The sequence below is a fragment of the Aotus nancymaae genome, unplaced genomic scaffold (assembly GCF_030222135.1).
Source record: "Aotus nancymaae isolate 86718 unplaced genomic scaffold, 86718_ANA_hifiasm-v0.15.2.pri h1tg000115l, whole genome shotgun sequence".
NCBI lineage: Eukaryota > Metazoa > Chordata > Mammalia > Primates > Aotidae > Aotus > Aotus nancymaae.
The window spans coordinates 3225768-3247958 of record NW_026988530.1 but is presented as its reverse complement, the minus strand read 5'-3'; the positions used below and the strand labels follow the sequence as shown (position 1 = coordinate 3247958).

The following is a 22191-nucleotide window of genomic DNA, read 5'->3' as shown; positions in this document are numbered from 1 at the left end:
ATTAAACTTTGACTATATGTTGCTGTTTGAAATGATGAAACTGGGTCCTGATCACATTGAGATTGATCATCTATGTCTGCTAGTGACCCAGGCCCTGAGAGTCACCAAGGATTGATTCCATTGAGGCAATGGTAGATGGGGCTTTGGTGTTGGAGAAGTTGGTGGTTGAAACTGCACAGATTCATAGCTGCTGGCTTATTATACTAGGAAAACATAGTGAGTGACACTGTGGCTGTTATCTTTTGTGCCGATTAAAAAATTTCTGGTATACTACATGTAATTTTGGGACCTGTTTCATAAAATGTTCATGTTCAGAAATTAAATACATCTGAGTTGTGGGTGTTGGGAACAGCTCAGCCAATGTATGAAGACTCCAGCCTGCTGGCTCTTTCTGTTCATTGCTGTTTTCTTTTTATCTCTATACAGTGTTGTTGCTCCCTTTAGTCATTGATTCATCAGCCTTCCTCCATAAACCTCTCCTAACTCAGCAACGCCTTCATTAGGGCTATCCACGAAAAGATGGTCACCCACTAGTCTGGCAACCCAAATGTGTATTCACCAATTCACTACTAATTAGAAATCCATAAATCATTTACATATTTTCTCATAAGATTTGGCAAAATGTTCTAGAAACAGTTGCATGGTTACAAGTCATAAATGTGCACCTGTTAAATCTTCATCAAAATCTCTTTATTCACTTTGCTCAACCGCTCTGCAGTAATTGGAGTCCTTGTTGCATGATTTTGTGACTATGAATCTTGATTTTGCTGACAGATGATGCTAGGTTTATTATGGCCATTGTAAAGACCAAATTCAAAACACTCTTTTCTTTTTTCCTTTTCTTTTCTTCAATACGAGAATACCAATGTTTTGACTGAACACAAGATGAAGTATGTGGCTTTCATGTAGAGGCCATGTTTTACCAACAAAATACATGTTTATTGAAATACTAGACTCCCCTCAGCACACTGAGATACTCACCTTTGGGGAGGGCGGCAGAAATGGATGGAGAGGCAGATTAATCATCTCCATTTCCGTTTCACATCAAGCATGGGCTCATTGAACAGAATGGCTGGTGGATGAAGTCACCCATACTTTTAAATTATCCTCTCTCTCTCTCTGACTGAACATGTATACTTAAATTAGGGTAAAAGTTAGGACTATTCTCTATGCCTTAAAGCTTAAGAGGGGAGGGGGGCTCTCACTATGAAGAAAAATATATTTCTTATGGATGATCTTTGTAAGTGCTTAAGCATCAAGTATATATATTTTCAAACATATGAAATTATAATTAGTTAATGAAACCACTCCATTTTACATTCTAGTTGAATTTGCAAGGTAATATGAGTAAACACCGACATGAATTTTAAGTCTTTTTGACATGTAACAGAAAAGACTAGGTCTAAATTTTAAGAAAGGACTGAAAAGCATCTTGCAAATGGAAGAAAACTCTGTGATAACTGAATTATTATTTAAGAAAATCCGATGCAGTCTAAGAAAAACAGGATAAGAACAAACACAAAATGCTGCTTTTCTTTAGATAGATCATTAAGTCTCTCCACCTAAACTCTTGAAAAATCTCTAATGATTTTATCTGCTTGTCAAATTGCTCCTCCAGAAATTTCACAGTTACCTCCCACGCGCATATCGACAGAGCATTTCTATTCAAATGTTACTTTCTAATAACAAACTTATATAGAAAAGGTGTCATAGGCAGAGTGGAGAGGAACAGAAGATTGAGAGTGAAGAAAATTAAATCTTTTTCTCAAGAAAAAAACCGAAATCATAAATATATTCATATACATTTACAAACTGATAGACCACTAAACATTTTTTCTGATTTAAGATTGCTTTCCACCTCTGTTGCTAATGCATATTTTAATGATGAAAAACCCACTGTGATAGAATTATTTTTCTCACAGCATTGCCGCCTCCACCCCCATAAAAGAAAGCTTTTCAGTGTTACCTGAGAAAAAAAAATCACAACTAATTACATCATTTTTCTTGGTTCCTGCAGCTAACAAGGCTTGCTCAGACACATTCAACCTGTTACCACAATCCATGATTTAACTCAAGGTTTTATTTAGTGTGATGAATATCATTCCTGTTTAAAATGCTGTTTATCTTTCCTTAAGCAAATTGATTGGCCAATAAGTATTATCATTAGGTATTAAAAAATATGTTGTCATAAGACATTTTATTCTAAATTAAAATAGTCCATTGAGATACCTTGCAAGAACAGAAACTACCATTAAAATTTCCCATTTAAAATCACTGATGAACACTTAGGCTATCTGTGCATATAATAAAAGGAGCTGAGATTTTTTTTTTTTTAATTTAAAAAATAGATCATATGCTATCAATGTAGATTTTTGTGTTTCTATTACAGATTATCATTAATAACGGTACTAAGGACTAAAACTGGAAAATCAACTTATCTATTATCTCTTGCTTATATAAAACCTTCATATATTTAATATCAATGGTCTTTGATTACGTATGTGTGTGTGTGTGTGCACCATATATGCCTCAAAATGTATGTATGTACATTAAGAGAAGAAACACAGCCTAGCTAAATGGATAAAAATATGGTAACTGTACTGTGCTTCAAACCTAAATATTTTATCAGATAAAATATAATTTTTTAAAATAAATGCATTTATATACATTTGAAATTAACTTTGATAGCTGACTTTTTCAACACCATTCTTGAATATTACCTTTATGTACTATTACCTGTGTTACTGTTTCAGTCCTAAGAAAATGAGAGCATTTTCTCTGACATTACATAATAAGACCAGACAAGAGAAACACCATCTATCCTGGGGTGAAAGCTAGCTCCCTCTGAAGCTACCATTTGACACATCAAAAAAATTCTTAAGTTGATTTAATCATTCAAAATTACCAATATTTATCCATTTCAACCTACAAAAATGGCAATTTCACTTTAACTTATACAACCAGATATACCTAGACAAGCTTTAAAAATGCATCAAAAATTTCCTTTAACATATATTATTCAGAAGTTGAATTACTGTCAACTATATAGAAAGGAAAATGTTAACGTTTCTATACACCCTGAAAATTTATGAACTTTTCCTCCATCTACTTAAACTTAAACTGCAACCTCATTAAAAAAAAAAAAAAGATTGCTTTAAAAAGGTGCACCAACCAAAAGATAATTTATGGTCTTGGTCTTTGTTCTATCAGACGTCCATGCAAAGCTATTGATAATGGTTACATCACCAAATTTTTAACTATCTCCAAATACTGTGTTTGTGGCTCACACCAGGGATCCCTTGACCCAGCTCGGCAAGTATGAAATCACGAAATAAATGAAGGTTAACAAAGACTGGTCTAAGGAATAGTTCACTACAATACCGCAATGCTCTTCTCACTAATACTTGACTCCGCATTTCAGGACTTATATCTGAAAGATTTGCAAATAATGACAACATTCATGCCAGACATTACTGCAAGTGAGGAACAGACTAAAGGAGAGGAAGGAACAAAATGCCTTCCAAGAGAGAAACATTCATTAGCCTTACTGGCAAGTGTCTAAAGCAAACAAGGAAACTGCAAAATAATTACTTAGCTACAAATAAACGCTTTTTAGCACAGTACCTTTTTGTGTCTGTCCCTCTTCCATATTCTCTTCCATGGCTACCTTTCTTCAGTAGAATCTGGTACACGGAATTAATCAAAAGCTCAATTAGATGTTGGAAAAACTGGTGGTTTTTTTTTTTTTTTTTTTTTTCCCTGGGAAGCTCCAACAGCAGTGGCTTGGGCAAGTCCTCAGAGCTTAGCTCAGGCTCCCTCGTTCCTCTTGTTTGCTTGGAGACGGGCTGTCAAGTGTAATTTCATTCAAATTACTCTTCCGTGAAGATTATCAATTTTTCTTCTCAAAGCTGCCCATTGTGTACCACTGTAAGCAGGTATTCAAACAAATAGCCTGAGAATTTTGGGGGGAAATTTGGTCTGAATCCCGGGAGCAGAGACACTATGATTCACAGGTCTTGCTTTGCATTTAAAATGGGGAAAAGAAATTGAGGTTTGTATTGAAATCTGGGCTTTAAATTGGAAACAGGCTGAGCTGTGAACAGATGGAGGGGTGTCCTCCTAACATGTAGCCGACCACCAACCCATAATTCCCCCCTTCGCTTCCAGAGTGGGAAAGCCCAGATTCCCGTCGGTTCTTTATGCTGCAGCAGTGGCTTTCACCCAGTCAGATACGTTGCAAAAAAAATGTGTTTTCCTTTTCTCTCCTCACTAAGTGTTTAGTTAATTTGATTTAAGGTGCCAAGAAAGGATGTAATTATACCATCTCAGGGTTTATCTGCAAAAGTTTATTACTAAGACAGGACTCGTAAGCTCACACCTTTGAGATTTAAAAGGAAATAGAAACGTGGCTGTCAAAGGAGTGGAGTGAATATAAAGCTCTAAGCCTGAGAGATACATGTTCTAAGTAATTATTGTACTTAGTGCCATATGACTCTTAAGTAAAAGGGAGAAAAACACTGGAAGAAAAAACCCTATTGATGTCTTTGTTATTTATTGTTGTGATTTTAGCCCACTAAAGCTGCCAGTGAGAATCTCTTGAAAGGGAATTTCTTTAAAGGTCAGTCTTGGGGAATGAAGAGTGATGTAAGGAAGGAACAAACTTTAGATAAGAAACAAGAGGATAGCAATTTATAATTCGAATCTGCAAGCTGATTTGGAATGCAAATCACAATGCTGCAGTCTAGCAATAAATTAGCATTTGTACTTCAGCCTACTGAGTGACAGGGCACCATCCAAGAGTCTCAATACTTCACAAAAGGTATAGCAAGAAAATAAACAGTATCTCTTTCAAGGAGCATAAACCTTTCCTAGAGTAGAAAGAAAGGATCCTTGCCTCTGTCTCCATCTCCAAATAAGCCAGCACACACACACACACACACACACACACACACGTGAAGAGAAACACACACGCAAACACACACACAGATGCACACACAGAGGCACACAGAGAGACACACATACACAAGGACACACACAGACATAGCTGTAACTCTTTGCCTTTAATGAAAAATAACTCACATCCTCATTATCCATAGCATGTGTTTCTTGCATTATAGCTTGCATTTCACATGCATTCTTTAAAGCAGGACATAGCATGTTGCACATCACCCTCTACATATTACAAAAGTAACTATTTAGAGGAAACACAATTGTACTGCATTCCAGTTTGTTTCTCATAAAGGAATGTTTAGTCCTCTTACTTTGATAATAATTTGTTCTTTATTTTCTCTTTTCAAATGAATTTTCTCCAAAGATAACTGGAATTCAAATAAGTCAAAACCTATCTCTTCTGAATATATATCCATTTGTATTCAAGGGTTTTTGAGAGAGCTGCTTGCTCAGTGCACAGATTGAGAGAAAGAAACCATAAGGGAAATCAAAAAACCAAATTGTAGCAGCCTCTCTGCTTCAACTCATCCCTAGGCTGACATAACCTGGCATATAATCAACACAGAATGGAGCATCACTCCTCATTTATATTCTTTATTCATTTTATACCATGGAAATCATTAGTGAAACCGATTGTTAATAGTAGGGCCAGTAGCTACAAGAATGCCACCTTAAATTTTTAGAATACTTTACAATCTATAAAACGTGATTACATACATTAACCCGTTGTGAGTCAAATGGGAAAAGCATAATTTTCCCCACTTTATGTTGAAAAATACCGACACTCAGGGACATTTAGAGACTGGGCTAATAAATGACCAAGTAAGTCTTAGAACCCATGTCTGCTGATTTCTTGCCTACTGTGCTGATCTTAGAAGCTAATTTTCCTTACTACTCTGTTCTTTTATGAATGTCTTTAGCATCTTCAGAAATCAGCCTCAGTTCATAGCTTTCTTTTTCACCACACATATAAAGCAAAAGCAAGGGAAATGAGAGGGAAAGGAAAATTTTTAAATATTCATGATTTCTTTTTCTTCTGGAAATTTTGCAGCAGAACATGCTCATGTAATCACTCACTTTTTGTCTAAAACAGGCTTTTTCATGTGACAGTTGTTACCAACATAAGCCAATGTAGATTTATACCCATTTTTAAAATATAAAGTCCTCAGAGAGAGTCGAAATGGACTCTTGTCAAATGAATGAAGAGAGATACATGCACATAGATAGCCCCCTTACAGCAATCTCCTGTCAGTAGGCTTTAGTTATTTGTTATTGGGGTAAAACATACAATAAAAATTTGCCATTTTGATCATTTTAAAACCTGTAGTTCAGTTGCTTTAGGCATATTCACATTGTTCTGTGATGATGGCCACCACTATCTCCAAGACTTTTTCATCTCCACAAACTGGAACTCCGTGCCCATTAAACACTCACTCCCCTTTTCCCCTTCCTCCTGTTTGATGGTAATTGAGTGGTTGATGCTTTTTTTTTTTCTTTTCCTTTTTTTTTTTTAAGACAGTGCCCAACTCTGTCACCCAGGCTGGAGTGCAGTGGCGTGATCTTGGCTCACTGCAACCTCCACCTCCCGGGTTCGAGCGATTCTCCTGCCTCAGCCTCCCGAGTAGCTGGGATTACAGGCATGCACCACCACACCCAGCTACTAGTTTTTGTATTTTTAGTAGAGACTGGATTTCACCACGTTGGCCAGGCTAATCTTGAACTCCTGACCTCAGGTGATCCACCCACCTCAGCCTCTCAAGGTGCTAGGATTACAGGTGTGAGCCACAGCACCCCGCCAAGTTGTTGTTGCTAATGGTGGTTTTATTATTTTTTTAAACTTGGATCTCATTTGAAGTAAAAATATTTTGAAGTTTCAGGTATCTTAAACCAGTTAGAAAAGAAAAATGTTTGACATTATAGTAGATTTGTTTTATGAATTATAAAATATACTATGCAAACTTTAATAACTAGCAATGATGTGTCCTCATGGGGACTGAAATATCTCATCTATTATTCTTTCCATTGTATCATATTGTCTTTGCTCCACTCTACTCTTAGTCATTTATTTAAACTATATGGGCTAGATGCAGTGACTCATGCCTGTAATCCAAACACATTCTGAGGCCAGGAGTTTGAGACCAGCCTAGGCAACATAGAGAGAACTCATCACTATACTTTCTTTAAAAAACATATTATCCAGCCATGGTGGTGCATACCTACAGTCCCAGCTACTGAGGAGGCTGAGGAAGGAGAATCACTGGAGCCTGGGAGGTTGAAGCTGCAGTGAGCTATGATCACATCACTGCACTGCAGCCTGGGCAAGAGAGCAAGATCTAAAAAAACAAACTAAAGTAAATATAAGTTAACGAGGTAGTTAAAAATATGATTATATTTTCATCAAGTCAGATTTCCCTTTCAAATACTGTCTAAGAAATGTTTGTAATGCATATTACTTTTTTTCTGTGTAAGCTCACTCAATCCCAAACCATTATAAGTCTCTTTCACTTTTCTTAATTCATCTTAATTTGAAGCTGGCTTTAACACTTCATCTTATCTTTATGGATAAATACATTATTGTATACACTGAGAAAATATTGACATATTCCCCTATTATGTAATACAATCAGCTTTGTGATAAAATGTTCATAATATAGACAAGCAAACAGAATTAACATTAAACAAGTTGTGGTTCCAAATACAGCATTAACTATTATAAGTGAGGGGAGAAAAATGTTCATTGTCCCTAGATCAGAGAACAAAGAGAGATGTGGAAAATTTGATCATGAAGACCAAGCCTAGTGCATGGGACTAACAGGCATGAACACGATTTAGAAACTGCCTTTTTTCTACCTCAAATGTTTCACACACAGACTTAACATTATCTCTAGAATGAAATGTCTTAGTTGGGATCTTCATATATTTTGACAAAGAAAAAGGACCCCTTTGACTACTAGTCTAAGCTCCAGGTCAGAGACTGACTTCCATAATGTTTTCCTACAGAAAGTCAAAACCACACAAACACTGCAATGTCTTCAGTATATTATAAAATTACCATAACATTCTTCAGAGTTATATAATCAACGAAAGCAGTCAATTCACAGAATGATCATGGTATTCACAGTAGTATCGTTACCCCCATTTCCTTTTATTCTGAACTGTAAAAATGTTTATTAAGCATTCTTACAGGAAATTGATGTAGGCAACAGGGATACTGATGAGACAAATTCCTGTCCTAATCAGGCTTATAGCCTAGTAGCATAATATCACCAAATATCACAATGCTGAATGACAGGTGCTGCCAAATAAAAATAAAAATGCATTACATGCCACATAAGCCTACATCAAGGACATCTAACCTATATTTATTTTTGATAGTTGGAAAAGTTTTCCTGGTTTCCTAGAAAGTACAGTTTGATCTGACCTAACCAAAGCAGGTGACCTTTCACCCAAAGGAGACGAAATTAGACGGGAAAAAAGGGAAAGGCAGATTGTTGTGGAGAAAGAAAATATTTTTTCAAACAGTTGAAAGCGAATGCACCAAGACCCATGGGGAGAAAGCCATTCTCTTCTGAGAACACCTAATAGACTAACATCCAGCTACATGGGCAGAAACTCTCTTTTACTGTTTATTAGACATTGTGTCCTCAGGCTATTCAGTAGTCCTGTGCTGGAATAGCCAATTCTGAATCTTAGTCCTTAGTTTTCTTAGGGTACTGAAGGAGAAGACACTCCTGAGGCCTCACTTGTACTCCACAAGATTGGAGCCTAAAAGGTAGACAATGGGAAACCCACTAGTATTTACTCCCGAGAAATTACCTTTCTGGTATCTTAGGCTCTTTCATACCAAGACTTTTCTTCTCCAATCTATTAATATTGTATTTTCACATAATCATCAGACATCTTGTCATGAGTAGGTCATAGCTGATAAATGGTTTTCCAGTGTTCTTACGATAAAGTTTGACCTCATTAGACTGGCTGGAAAGATCAGCCATGACCTAGCAGGAATTCACCTCTTTGGCATAACCTCCCCCTGCTGTTCTTCCTTCTTTCATCTCTTTCTAATCTCTCAAAATTGTCCATTTATGAACATTGTTCCTTCTTCCTAAAACACTTTCCCTTCCAACCTCAGGTAGCTAGTCTACTCACTTGTCAGATCTCAGCTGGAAAGTGTTATCCTCAGGCAAAACTTTTCTGACCGAATAGGCATCTTTTAGCATTCATAGCACATTCCATTACAGAGCGATTCCTCAAAGTCTAATATATACATGTGTATATATTAGTGTAATAGATATTAGTGTTATATATATTAGTGTAATGTATATTAGTGTTATATACATTTTATTGTAATATATTAGTGTTATATATTAGTGTAATATTTATATTGGTGTAATATATATTAGTGTTATATATATTACTGTGATACATATAACTGTTTTATATAAATATTAGTGTAACATACATATTAGTGTTATATATATTAGTGTCATATATTAATGTAACATATTTATTAGTGTAATATATATTAGTGTTATATATATTAGTGTTATGTATTGTGTAATATATGTATGTGTTATATATATTAGTGCAATAATATATTAGTGTTATATATATTAGTGTCACATATATAAACACTATATATAACACTATACATGTTTTATATATATTTCCCCCACTGAGGGTGCTAAACAGAATTAGAATCTTTACTAAGACATGCTCAGGAAAGCTTCACAAGAGAACAGCTTCGGTAGAGAGGAAAAATTCTTGGGGATTGCCAATGACATACAGTAGCCTTATTACTGCTAATCACTGTCAATAAAAGGTCACTTCATTCCCCTCTATTTGAGAAAAACAATGAGAATGTATCTGATGAACTGGAATCCCGGTCAGTATTGGGAAATTTCAATGTTGCAATATCTAGTCAAGCCTTGAGTGTACTGGTTCTGTGAACCACCTGTAAAAACAAATTAAATTTATTAAATCATAAAAAATATATATATATGTTTTGTATATAGTGTTATATTACTGCAATATATATTAGTGTTATATGTAATAGTGTAATATATGTTTTATAAGTGTTGATAAGTATTATATATTAGTGTAATATATGTTAGTATTATATATTAGTGTAATATGTATTAGTTATATATATTAGTGTAATATATATATTAGTCATATATAAGTGTAATATGTTAGTGTTATATATATTAGTATAATAGTGTAATATATATGACAGTAATATATTAGTGTTAAATATAAGTGTAACAGATATGAATGTCATATATATTAGTGTAATATATATTAGTATTTTATATAAACAGTGCAATATATATTAGTGTTACATGTATTAGTGTTATATGTATTATATGTTATATGTATTAGTGTTATACATATAATATAATTTTACACAATATATATTAGTGTTATATTAGTGTAAAATATATAGTGTTATATATATTCATGTAATATATGTATATTAGTTTATATATATTAGTGTAGTACATGTATATTATTGTTATATATAGTTTTATATATATTAGTGTAATATATACTAGTGTCATGTATTAGAGTTATATATATATTAGTGTTATATATAATAGTGTAATATATATTAGTATTATATATTAGTGTAATATATAGTCATCTATAAGTATATATTAGTGTAATATATATTAGTATATATATTAGTGTTTTATATATATATTACAAAGTGTAAATATATATGTGCGTATATATATATATAGCCTCCCCGCTGGCCTGCAGACTATGAACTCCATGAGATAACAGCCTCCATCTTTTCCCCTTCCACAAGACAAGCACATAGCAAGCTTTTAATAGATACTTGTAGAATGCATGAACAAATGAATAAAAGACTAATGATGTACGAATAAATAAATGAACAAACTCAGAGGCTTACACACACCTTACCTTATGTTTATCTGCTTCCACAAAATATTTTAGAGGGCGAACATAATTTACAATAACTTGGGGAGATACATATCATGTTCATATGTAACAAATGTCATTCCCCAGCAGTTGATGGCAGAATGACAATGAGATATTTCGAAGAGCAACCAGCAAAACAAAAAGGGAACTGGGAAATATTCATTGTGTTCCATGTTTCCTCTACTAAGGGAAAGCTGTATTGTCATAAATGCTGATAACAGTAAGGGGAAACAGAAAAATTCAAGGCTGACATTCTTTGGGTCAAACTTACCCTTTTATAGAAGAATCAATTCTAAGTACTCTGAATTCCTATAACCATAAAGGTGATCCAGATTTTAAAACTTCTAAATAGTTTTGTTTTCTCCAAAATGCCAGAAAGCAAGAGTAATCCAAATGTCATTTTGGTAATTATGTTTTCCATAAAACACAGCAGAAAGCATGAGGGGTAAAACCATGGCTTCCAAGATGCAATGGGTAGGCAGCAGTGGCCTTTGTTTAACTACTCAAAATCCAAACACTAGTACTACTTAGAAAGAGATCCTAAAAACCGGCCCAAGCTGATTCTCTGTGGTCACAAAAATGCTACTTTAAATTGAGCTCACCAAAGACTAAACTTTATAACTTACTCACTCTCTCAACTTGCATTTATTCAATGACTACGAGGTACCTGAGCCTGAGCTAAGTGAACAGGGCAGATGTAGTTTCCTGCTCTAACAGAGCTAATAGCAAAGATAGAAGAGAGAGACAAATAATTGGAACAAAGTATGATAGGTGCAATTATATTAATATTAATGACAATTATACTCAGCACTTCCCCTGTGTGAGGCATTGTTCTAAGGTTCTAAAAAGTGTATATTCCATTTAGGATTCACCACAACAGCCTTGTCAGGTAATTACTATTGTCCCCATTTTGACAGAGAAGGAAATAGGAATAGAAAGATTACATTCTTTGAAGCAAGTAACAGAATGGTGAAGATGGGATTCAATCATAGGCATTCTGACTCCAAAGCCCATTCTTTGAATCACCTGGCTATCTGTCTGCACTTACATAAGTAGCAGACCCAAAGGTGCAGGAAGAGGCCCTGATTGTAAAGTCTTACTGCAACATAAATAGTTGTATTCATCCAAACAAAAGACATTTAACTGCTTCCCATATGCCCAACATGTTTCTAGATGCTGTGAGAGACACACAAAAAAAGTTGAAGAAATGATTCTCATATTCAAAGAACTTACAATTGAAGTTAAAAATATTAATACTCACTTTAAACAGCAATAAATCAACAAAAGTGTGATTTCAGAGTAAAACTACCATAGAGAGTTGAAGTAGAGAAAGTTCTCTAAGATTTCTAATGTGCTTGTTAGCATTGGTTAACAAATGCAATTATCATCCATGCAGTTTAGCAGAAATATAGACACCTTCACTTCATGGACGTATCTCAGATCTTCAAACTACTAAGTGCCACAATTTAGCAAATAGGACTTTATGAACAGTTCTTATTCCATCTTATTTTCTTTTTTAAAATTAACTTTTCAGAGCTAAATAATAATCACCTGTACTACCACCTAACATAGAAAATAAAATACAAAGCTGATTATACATCTCTAACCTTATTATGTTTCTTATATCTTCTTCAGCCCTACCCCCTGTTAACAACCACTCAGGACTGGAGTGTTTTTATTCCTGTATGTTGTCCTTATAATTCAATATATACATAGTATAGTTTCATTAGTATTGTTAGTATAGTTAGTACTGTTTCATAGGCTTTTTTTTTTTTTTGAGATGGAGTCTCGCTCTGTTGCCCAGGCTGGAGTGCAGTGGTGCAATCTCTGCTCACTGCAACCTCTGCTTCCCAGGTTCAGGTGATTATCTTGTCTCAGTCTCCCAAGTAGCTTGGATTACAGGTGTGCACCCCTACGCCCAGCTACTTTTATATTTTCAGTAGAGTCGAGGTTTCACCTTGTTGGCCAGGCTGGTCTCAAACTCCTGACCTCTAGTGATCCACCTGCCTCAGCCTCCCAAAGTGCTGGGATTACAGGCATGAGCCACCATGTCCAGCCTGTTTTGTAGGTTTTGATTGAATATCAAGGGTATCTTCTTATATGTCTCTTTTCACAACTTCCTCCTCAATCTTTTAATGATATATGCAGATCTGTTGACAAACATTTACTATTGTTTTTAATTTCTAAACAACTGCAAAAAATTACAGTGAATATTTTTATATATACTCAGTGCATACATGTAAAATTTTCTCTGGAAATCTAAGGTATGTGTATGTGTGGAATCGTTGGGTGGAATAGCTTGTGTGTATTCAATAACACATGTGTCAAAAAGCCCTTCAAAGTGCTTGTGCCAATTTCAATTTCTCTAAGAACTATCTGAGAATCCTACTGTTCTACATCTTTAATGCTTAATAATTTTTAAATGTTACCAAAGATAAATTTTTTTATTCACATGAGTATTAATTATGTATCTTGCTTAATATGATTTCCTTAAGTATCTCATAAAGTTGAGAACATTTTCATGCTATTAGCCAATGGCTTTCCTCTTGTGAAATGCATGTTCATACACTTCACTCATTTTCCCATGGTATTGCTTGATTTTTGGTATTATTCTATAGACGTTATTTGTAAGTTCTGAATACAAATTCTACAGTAATAAAATATCTAACATATATATTTTTACAGTGTATTAGTTAATTCTGACTTTTGGTCATCTATTTACATTTTAGAATCACCTTTCAAATATAATGAGGGGGAGGTGAACTTATATTTATTGAACTTAAATTAACTTCATAGATTAATGAGAGATAATTAACATTTTTACAAAATTGAATCAGTTTCCATGAACATGAGATCTCTTTCCATATGTTGAGAACTTTTTCATATATTTTAATATTTTAAGAATGTTTTAAAATGTTCTAAGAGCTTTGCATATTTTTGTTGTTTTTATTCCTGAGTATTTGATTTCTTTTATAGATATTTTATATTAAATATCTCAACTCTTCTTTGACCGAAGTAAAGAAATACATTATTGATTTTAAAAATTAATCATATAAGAAGCAAATTTGCTCACTCTCCTATAGTTCTAATAATGTATAGGTCTTGAAATATCTATGCAGAAAATCACATACTTGAATTAAAACAGATATGATTCTATCTTTCCAATCTGTATATTTTAACTTATTTCGCCTAATTTAGTGTGCATTCTAGGATCACCAATGCTGTGTTGAATTGAGCAGTGATTTTAAAAGAAATGATTCTATGATTTCACTATTATATGTTACTTGTAGTAGGTTTGGGTAGACATTTTTTATCTGTCTAAATAAGTCCATATATCTGAGATTCACATATTATTGAATCAGAAAAAATGTTTTATTCTCCATCAAATATGATTATATATATTGCATCTATGAATATGTTACAGTAAGAATTGCATTTGTAGGTTTTCTGATGTTTAACTCTGTTTGCATTCCCGCTATAAATTCATATTTGTCATAATATGTAACTGCTTTAATTTCAATTTAATATTTTGAAAACTTCTTTTAATTGGAAATCTTATCCTTTTCTATTTTTTGTCTAAACATAAATAATGCTTTTTTAAAAAGCTGTCCACTGTAGGAGAATCATTTATGAAAAATTTTGGTACATCCAAAAATGGGAATACTATATAGCAGTTAATGACTATATAAGTCACATATATTAACAATGAAAAGCTGTTCATAGTAAAGCGATAGAAGCATATAATAAAACAGTATAAATAGTATCTTTTTGTAGTTTAAAATGTTCATAAACATTTGCATTGAAACAAGCATATACAGATATATGGAAAAATGTTAAGTGCTTATTTCTAGAAAGTGGTATTTGAGATAATTTATTTAATTCTTTACATGCTTTTTGGGTTTTTTTTAGCATTTAAAAAAAAATTTTACTTTAAGTCCTGGGACATGTGCAAACTGCAAGTTTATTACATAGGTATACATGTGCCATGGTGGTTTGCTGCACCCATCAACCCGTCATCTAGGTTTTAAGCCCCACATACATTAGATATTTGTCCTAATGGTCTCCCTCCCCTTCTCCCCATCCTCTGACAGGCCCCAGTGTGTGATGTTTCCCTCCTTGTGTCCATGTGTTCTCATTTCTTTACATGCTTTTTGATCCTTTTTATATAGATACAATATTATTTTAATTATCAGAAAACATAACAATAATAAGTTGATTACCACTAACTGTGAAGCTAAAACGTTATAGACATTGGGCTAGCAATTTTTATAATTTTTTTTCTAATATTCACAACATCTCTGCAAGACAGCTTTCTTTCATGTGAGAAAATTGAGGCTTTCAAAGGTTAAGTAACTTTCTCAAGGCTACATAGCTGGTGAATGAGGAATGGAGATTTGAATTTTGGTTTCCCTAATACTAAACTTATATCACTCGAAAAAAAAATCATTCAGTACTTGATTAACACAGTTGTTAGACACCACATGTTAGTATTTCTTCAGTTTTGAGTAAAAGCTTACTGTTACATTAATGACATTGAACACAGGTTATAACTTACCTGAAAACAGGATGAATTTTTTTTTCTCCATGCGCTTGAACCAATATTTAACAATTAAGAAATCTCGTTAAGCCTAGCCTTACATATCATATTGGATATTATAAATAACAAGCTTGCAAAAATAAATAGATAAGCACAAGAGAGAGAGAAAAAGACAGACAAGGGGGGGGGGTGTAAATACAACTTTATGCAAAACTAGTGGCTTGTCATAAGTCCTGAATTTTGAAATCGTGATTTTAAATTGTTGCTTTGAGTCTCACTGCAGATGCAGATGGTAGGAGATATCCTCTGAAAAAGCTGATTACACTATATGGTGCATAGAGAACTGATGAGGAAAAACAAGATTCAAGTTTTCTCAGATTTATCATAAGCATTTTGGTATTTTTGCTTATACATTAGATTGCAAGTCCTCTGTGGATGAAAAAATACATTAAAGTGTACTTTTACATTTCCAGAGATCACTTTAGGTAACCTAAAAATTCTTATCTCAAAAAAGAAAACTCAGACTGACAACTTTTCTCATTCTTTGAAATGCCTTTCCCAACACATCTGAACTAATGACTAAAAAGGCTTGGAGCACTGGGCTTCTCCCAATGGGCAATCAAGGTGAAAGGCCCTTCTTTACTTGCTTCTGAGAGAAAGGTATGATTTTACGCATTGTTCTTTTTTTGTGAGTCAGATATCTGAAATCTTCAGGGAGTTTGTCAGTTTTGAGCAAGAGGCCTTAGACTGTGATCTACTTTCTATTAAAGAGAAAACAAATAGGCCCACATTCTGGATGCTTCAGAAACACCTAGAAAACATGTTATATATATATATGTATCTATGTATATATACATATATATGTAAAACTTTAAGTTCTGGGTTACATGTGCAGAATGTACAGGTTTGTTACATAGATATATATGTGCCATGGCGATTTGCTGCATCCATCACCCCATCATCTAAATTAGGTATTTCTATTTCTCCTAATGCTATCCCTCCCCTAGTCCCCCACCTCCTCACAGGCCCTGGCGTGTGATATTCCCTTCCCTGTGTCCATGTGTTCTCGTTGTTCAACTCCCACTTATGAGTGAGAACTTGCAGTTTTTGGTTTTCTGTTCTTGTGTTTGTTTCAGATATAAAGACCAATGGAACAGAACACATATAGCACCACACATCTACAACCATCTGATCTTTGACAAACCTGACAAAAACAAGCAATGGGGAAAGGATTCCCTATTTAATAAATGGTGTTGGGAAAATTGGCTAGCCACATGCAGAAAGCTTAAACTGGATCCCTTCCTTACACCTTATACAAAAATTAACTCAAGATGGATTAAAGACTTAAATGTAAGACCTAAAACCATAAAAACCTTAGAAGAAAACCTAGGCAATACCATTGAAGACATAGGCATGGTCAAGAATATTTTATTGGCCCTGACATATGGTCTCTTTGGATAGATGTTTGACCACACTATGGCTCCAGGAAGATTGATACACTCAAGTAATTTACATCCGAGAAGTTTCTCTGCTGCAATGTGCACACTGTTATTTTCTAACGCACCTGCAAACATCACCTGACTCCACTCTGCTTGTGCGGCAGACACACAATCCATACACTCACAAGTGTTCTTCATGGTTTTCGGCTGTCTGCTCAAGTAAGCATTAAGCACCCCACTACTGTCATTCTAGACAAAATGCAGAGCTGTTTTTAGCATTTAATATTGCAAATACTAAGGTAGATGTGATTTATTTCCTCTCTCTATCTGACTTCCTGATTTTCAATTTCATTTGTCTATAGGTCATATTTGCCAGTTAGCATACATTTTTTATTTTTAATATTTCAATATGGCTGATACTCATTTTCCCTGCCCATCACTGCAATCAGAAACCATGAGCTGCACTTGTTTTTCCCTTACCATTCATAAAGTGAGACTGAGGTTAGACCTATTGTGAGGTGCCCAGCTTTCCAGGGACTAGGTTTAAGTCTTCTTATTCAGTAATATTTAACAAATATTTGTGTGGTACCCACTGTATGCTAGCCACATATTTTTTCTTATTATTTACAATCCTGAGAGCAAGTGGTATGTCTATTTTACAAGGTATAAGACCGAAATTTAGGCAAGCAAATGATTTTCACAAGTTCTATAACTATGAGAAAGCAAAATTTGAATGTAAAAGTCTCTCAAAAGTTCATGTTGCCAATACATTAAATTACTTAATAAACAAAAGGAAACAGATGTTGACTAACCAGTTCCTGCAAAAGTGATGTCAATATTTCTTCAAATGGTATGTTTATTTAAATCTTAACACTTGTAGCTAAATGGGTTGGATGCCAGTGTAAATTCCTAGATATTTTTCAAGGCATCTCTTCTTGTATACCTCTTGTAGCTCATAAAGAATCTTTAATATAAATTGAATTGTAAATTTAAAATGAATTTAAAATTTTAAAACCGTTATCTTTAAAAAGCAGAATGAATGTTGAAGTCACACAAGCCAAAGTTTTACAGATAGGTTAGTACTAGGTTACCTTGGGGTGCAGTAATCTTAACAGCAAAGGTATATTTCATGAGAGTAATATCAAACAGAACCTATAATCATTGATTTAAGAGGAAATGCAATATACCCCAAAAAATCCTGCTCAAGGATAAGGTTTCAGTCATTAATTCATTGATTATATATTGAGTGCTTACCATTGCGAAGATATAAATCTGATTTACAGGGCAAGTCCAGGAACACAAATACTAGGTCCTTGCTACCATGACATTTGGAATTTAGAAGAGGAAGGTAAGAGGCCAAATAAATAAATACATTAAAGAACCAACATCAGATTCTTACATGGACAATGATGAAAATGTATCAGAATGAGGCTGTGAAGGTGTTTTAGGGGCTCTGTTAGCTCTGTGTTGTAAAGCCATGGTTTTACAGATAATTGTACTGGGTTAGCTTGGGGTGCAGTAATTTTAATAGCAAAAGTATATTTCATGGGAGTAGTATCAAACAGAACCTATACAATGATTTCAGAGGATTGCAATATACCCAAAGGAATCCTGCCCAAGGATAGTCTTTCAGACATTCATTCATTGATTATATATTGAGTGCTTACCGTTGCCCAGATAGAAATCTAATTTACAGGGCAGGTCCATGAACACATATATTGGGTCCTTGAACCATGACATTTAGACTTTAGAAGAGAAAGGTAAGAGGCCAAATGAACAAATACATTAAAGAGCCAATATCAGGTTCTTACATGGACAATGATGAAAATACATCAGATTGAGGCAGTGAAGAGTGTTTCAAGGGCTCTGTTAGCTTGTGTTGTCAATCTAAAGATGATGTCAATCTTTAACATCATCCATAGCCAAAGTAATAGAAAGTATGTTAAGAATCTCTACTATGAAATGGTCATTAATAGAATTTTATTATTTGTTAGAAAGAAAAGAAGACAACGAGAGAAACACTTGAGCAAGCAGCAGTGGTCATGAACGTGCTTTTTGTCTAGACGGGATCTTTTGTAATTGTTTTTATGTAGGGAAACATAACGTTTTCAAATTGAACATTTTCAAGTCAAGTTGAAAAGATTCTCGAACTTCTAGTTTAAAAAAATGTCTTGGCTGGGTGCGGTGGTTTGCAACTGTAATCCCAGAATTTTGGGAGGCTTAGGAGGGCAGATTGCTTGAGCCCAGGAGTTCAAGGCTAGCCTGGGCAACATAGCAAAATCCCATTTCAAAAAATTAGCAGGGTATGGTGGAGTGAATCTGTGGTTCCAGCTACTTGGAGGACTGAGGCAGGAGGATCAGTTGAGTCTGGGAGGTTGAGGCTGTAGTGAGCCATGTTCATGCCATGGCATTCCAGCCTGGGTGACAAAGGGTGACCCTGTCTCAAAAAAAAAAAAATTATTATTCAGTCTCAAAAACCATTTGCCAGTGATCTATACCATAAGACTTAGAAGACCTTAACATATTACCTAATGCAGAAATTAATCTCTCTCTCTCTCTCTCTCGTGTGTGTGTGTGTGTGTGTATCCTGAATTAGGGACAAGATTGAGACACAGGTCTGTGTGACTCCAAAGCTATCACACTTTCCATTATAAAACACTGCTTTTTAAATGTAATACTATCATGTGATCATTTCACATTTCTAAGTGTTAATATAGTAGTTTCAACATTATGTTGACTTTTGATTACATTCACTAAAGGAGGTAAATATTACTATACATAAAATGAAAGATGGAACAGAAAACTGGGGTGGTAGAAGAGGGTGGTAATAACCAGCCTTCACTGAATGGTTCACAGAGAAGGGAATACAGAAACATGCAATTTGTCCAGTGAAATTTGAAACACCTTTTGTAAGTCAACAAAAACAAGTTTCTCAAGGCTCAAAAAAGAGAGCTTACCAAGTTTCTTACTAATAAACTCATATTACAATCAGCATATCCATGTATACCAAGTCAGCAAGCATGTCCATGTATACCAGGCAGCAAAAGAAAATGGAAAAATCATTAGCCTTTTAGAAAAAAGAAAGAGTTATAATGCTGGTTTATTTCTTTATTAACAAGTAATCTGTCAGTTTACTCCGCTATGTGTGAAGATGTACCACTAACTCATTGTGTGCTTTAGGCAAAGATGTTCTTTATCTACATCCTCAAATACTGAATGAATTTAATACTTGCCCCACTGACTTCCCAAGGTGAGGTCACCAAGTGCCAGATACTGTACTAAGTGTCATAGACACAAATCTCATTTTATCCCTCCAAGATGCCCATGAAGTTAGTACCATTAATTAATGCCATTTTACAGATGAGGAAAATGGGGCTTCAGAAAAGTAGCTTCTCTAATGACAGAGATGAAAAAGTTCTTTGAATAATATAAAATGCTATACAAAAATAATGTAATTATAGCCATTTTAAATAGGAAGAAGTGAAGCATGCATGTGTAGAAAAAAAATGTCAGCTGTAGTTAATATCTCAGTAAGACCACGCAATATAACTCAAGTAATAATACGAAACGTTTAGTTAGAGCTTATATATGCCAATGACAGGTCTTAGCATTTATGTCTGCACTTTTAGTCATTAATCTTCAAAATAACCCTGTGAGGCACATGCTATTATTATCCCCACTTCATAGCTAAAGAAACACATAAACAGAAAGGACAAGGGACTTGTTCCAGGTAACAGCTAGTAAATGGCAGAGCTGGGACTAGAACCCAGGAGGTCTGGTTCTTAAACCTGCCTCTTCATCGTAACACTACTTCTGTGAAGCAGGCTGGAAAGGGTGCAAACCAATTAACTATTTATTCAACATGCTTAGAGAACAAATAGCTGCATTATTTTTCATCGCGCAGAAGCCTTTGGGCCATTGTCTAGGCTCTGCTGGTTTGGTCCTCATGATGTTCTGTAAAGAGCAATCAGAGTTTCAAACGTCAGCTCAGCCAGCCCTTTTCTTCCTCCACGACCTCTTCAAGGTTCTGTTTCCCATTCATAAATGAGGAGAATAATACTTATTCATCAGGGATTTAGTGAGGATCAAATGCATTCAGCACAAATCTTGGCACAGAAATGGCTGGCACTCAGTAAACATTAGTCTGCTTCTTTTTCTGGCCTCAGACATGATGTCAATTCAAATAATTTATCCTCCCAGAAACTAGGAAAAGATAAGAGAAAGGCCCCAGGTCATGAAATATCAGCTTTTAAATCAACTGTATATTGTCCTGAGTCATGAAATAATGTACTTTTGTGAAAATAATGTTATCCCGAGTATTTATAAATAGTGATTTTTTCCCCTAAAACATTGTGTATACATGTATCGATTTCTCAGATGTGAGTGTATATGATTTGATAGACTAGTGGACTGATCTGGCTTGGCAATTCCTGGGTCAAATCTGTTTTTCTGTTTTTCGTGTGTGTGTGTGTGTGTGTGTGTGTGTGTGTGTGTGTGTGTTTGAGATGGAGTTTTGCAACTGTTGCCCAGGCTGGAGTCCAATAGTGGGATCTTGGCTCACTGCAACTTCCCCTTCCCGGGTTCAAGCGATTCTCCTGTCTTAGCCACCCAAGTAGCTGGGATTACAGACATGTGCCACCACACCCAGCTAATTTTGTATTTTTAGTAGAGATGGGTTTTCACCATTGTGGTCAGGCTGGTCTTGAACTCCTGACCTCAGGTGATCTGCACACCTTGGCCTCCCAAAGTGCTGGGATTACAGGTGTGAGCCACCACACCCCCTGGATCAAATCTTTGCTTTCTCATGCCACAGTTCTGCTAAAACAAATGTTATCACTAAGTAGAATTGTCTTGTAACAGTTATTAATCGGGTTGGAAGGCAAGATACTTACAGCCTGCTAAGAAAGAGCATGGAAGTATTTAAAAGCACGTGAGCTTTTCATATTGTTAATTGTGTCCAAATTTTGGTAGGGTGCATATTTTAAATGTATTATGTGTTTGAACTTCGGATGGTCCCATGGTCTCATTTTTAAATTGTATTTTAATTGTTCCTGAAATACAGCAAAACTAAGCAGATGACCATCTTGCTATGTTGATTCAAGACAACTGTTATTCTTTACAGAGTGGTTCTGCTGTTTACAAACAAAATAAAATATTTACGTTTCTAAGAGTTTTCATATCACAAAGGCTCTTTAATCCCCCTAATGTGAAGAGTGTTTAATTAGAGTTAATAAAATTAGCTTAAGTGCTTAAAAAATTTGTAATTTGTGGCCCTAATAGATATCTAAAGCCCAATCTGTGGCTGAGCCTTTGAAATACAGT

General features: G+C 34.7%; 1 protein-coding gene across 3 annotated transcripts in view; it reads right to left on the bottom strand.

Annotated features, from left to right (window-relative positions):
* GPM6A (glycoprotein M6A) overlaps positions 1-22191 on the bottom strand; it is a 379591-nt gene that overhangs the window by 181262 nt on the left and 176138 nt on the right. The window contains exon 1 of one of the 3 annotated variants that reach the window (XM_064371043.1): positions 3625-4342. The exons of 1 other annotated variant lie outside the window; for it this stretch is intronic. Coding sequence is in view for 1 of the 2 variants with exons in the window: in XM_012454693.2 (XP_012310116.1) it covers positions 3625-3661 (37 nt within the window). In the remaining variant the exon portion in view is untranslated. Of the gene's footprint in view, positions 1-3624; positions 4343-22191 lie in introns of those variants that run through there. One more of the 3 variants, XM_012454693.2, reaches the window with a different exon arrangement.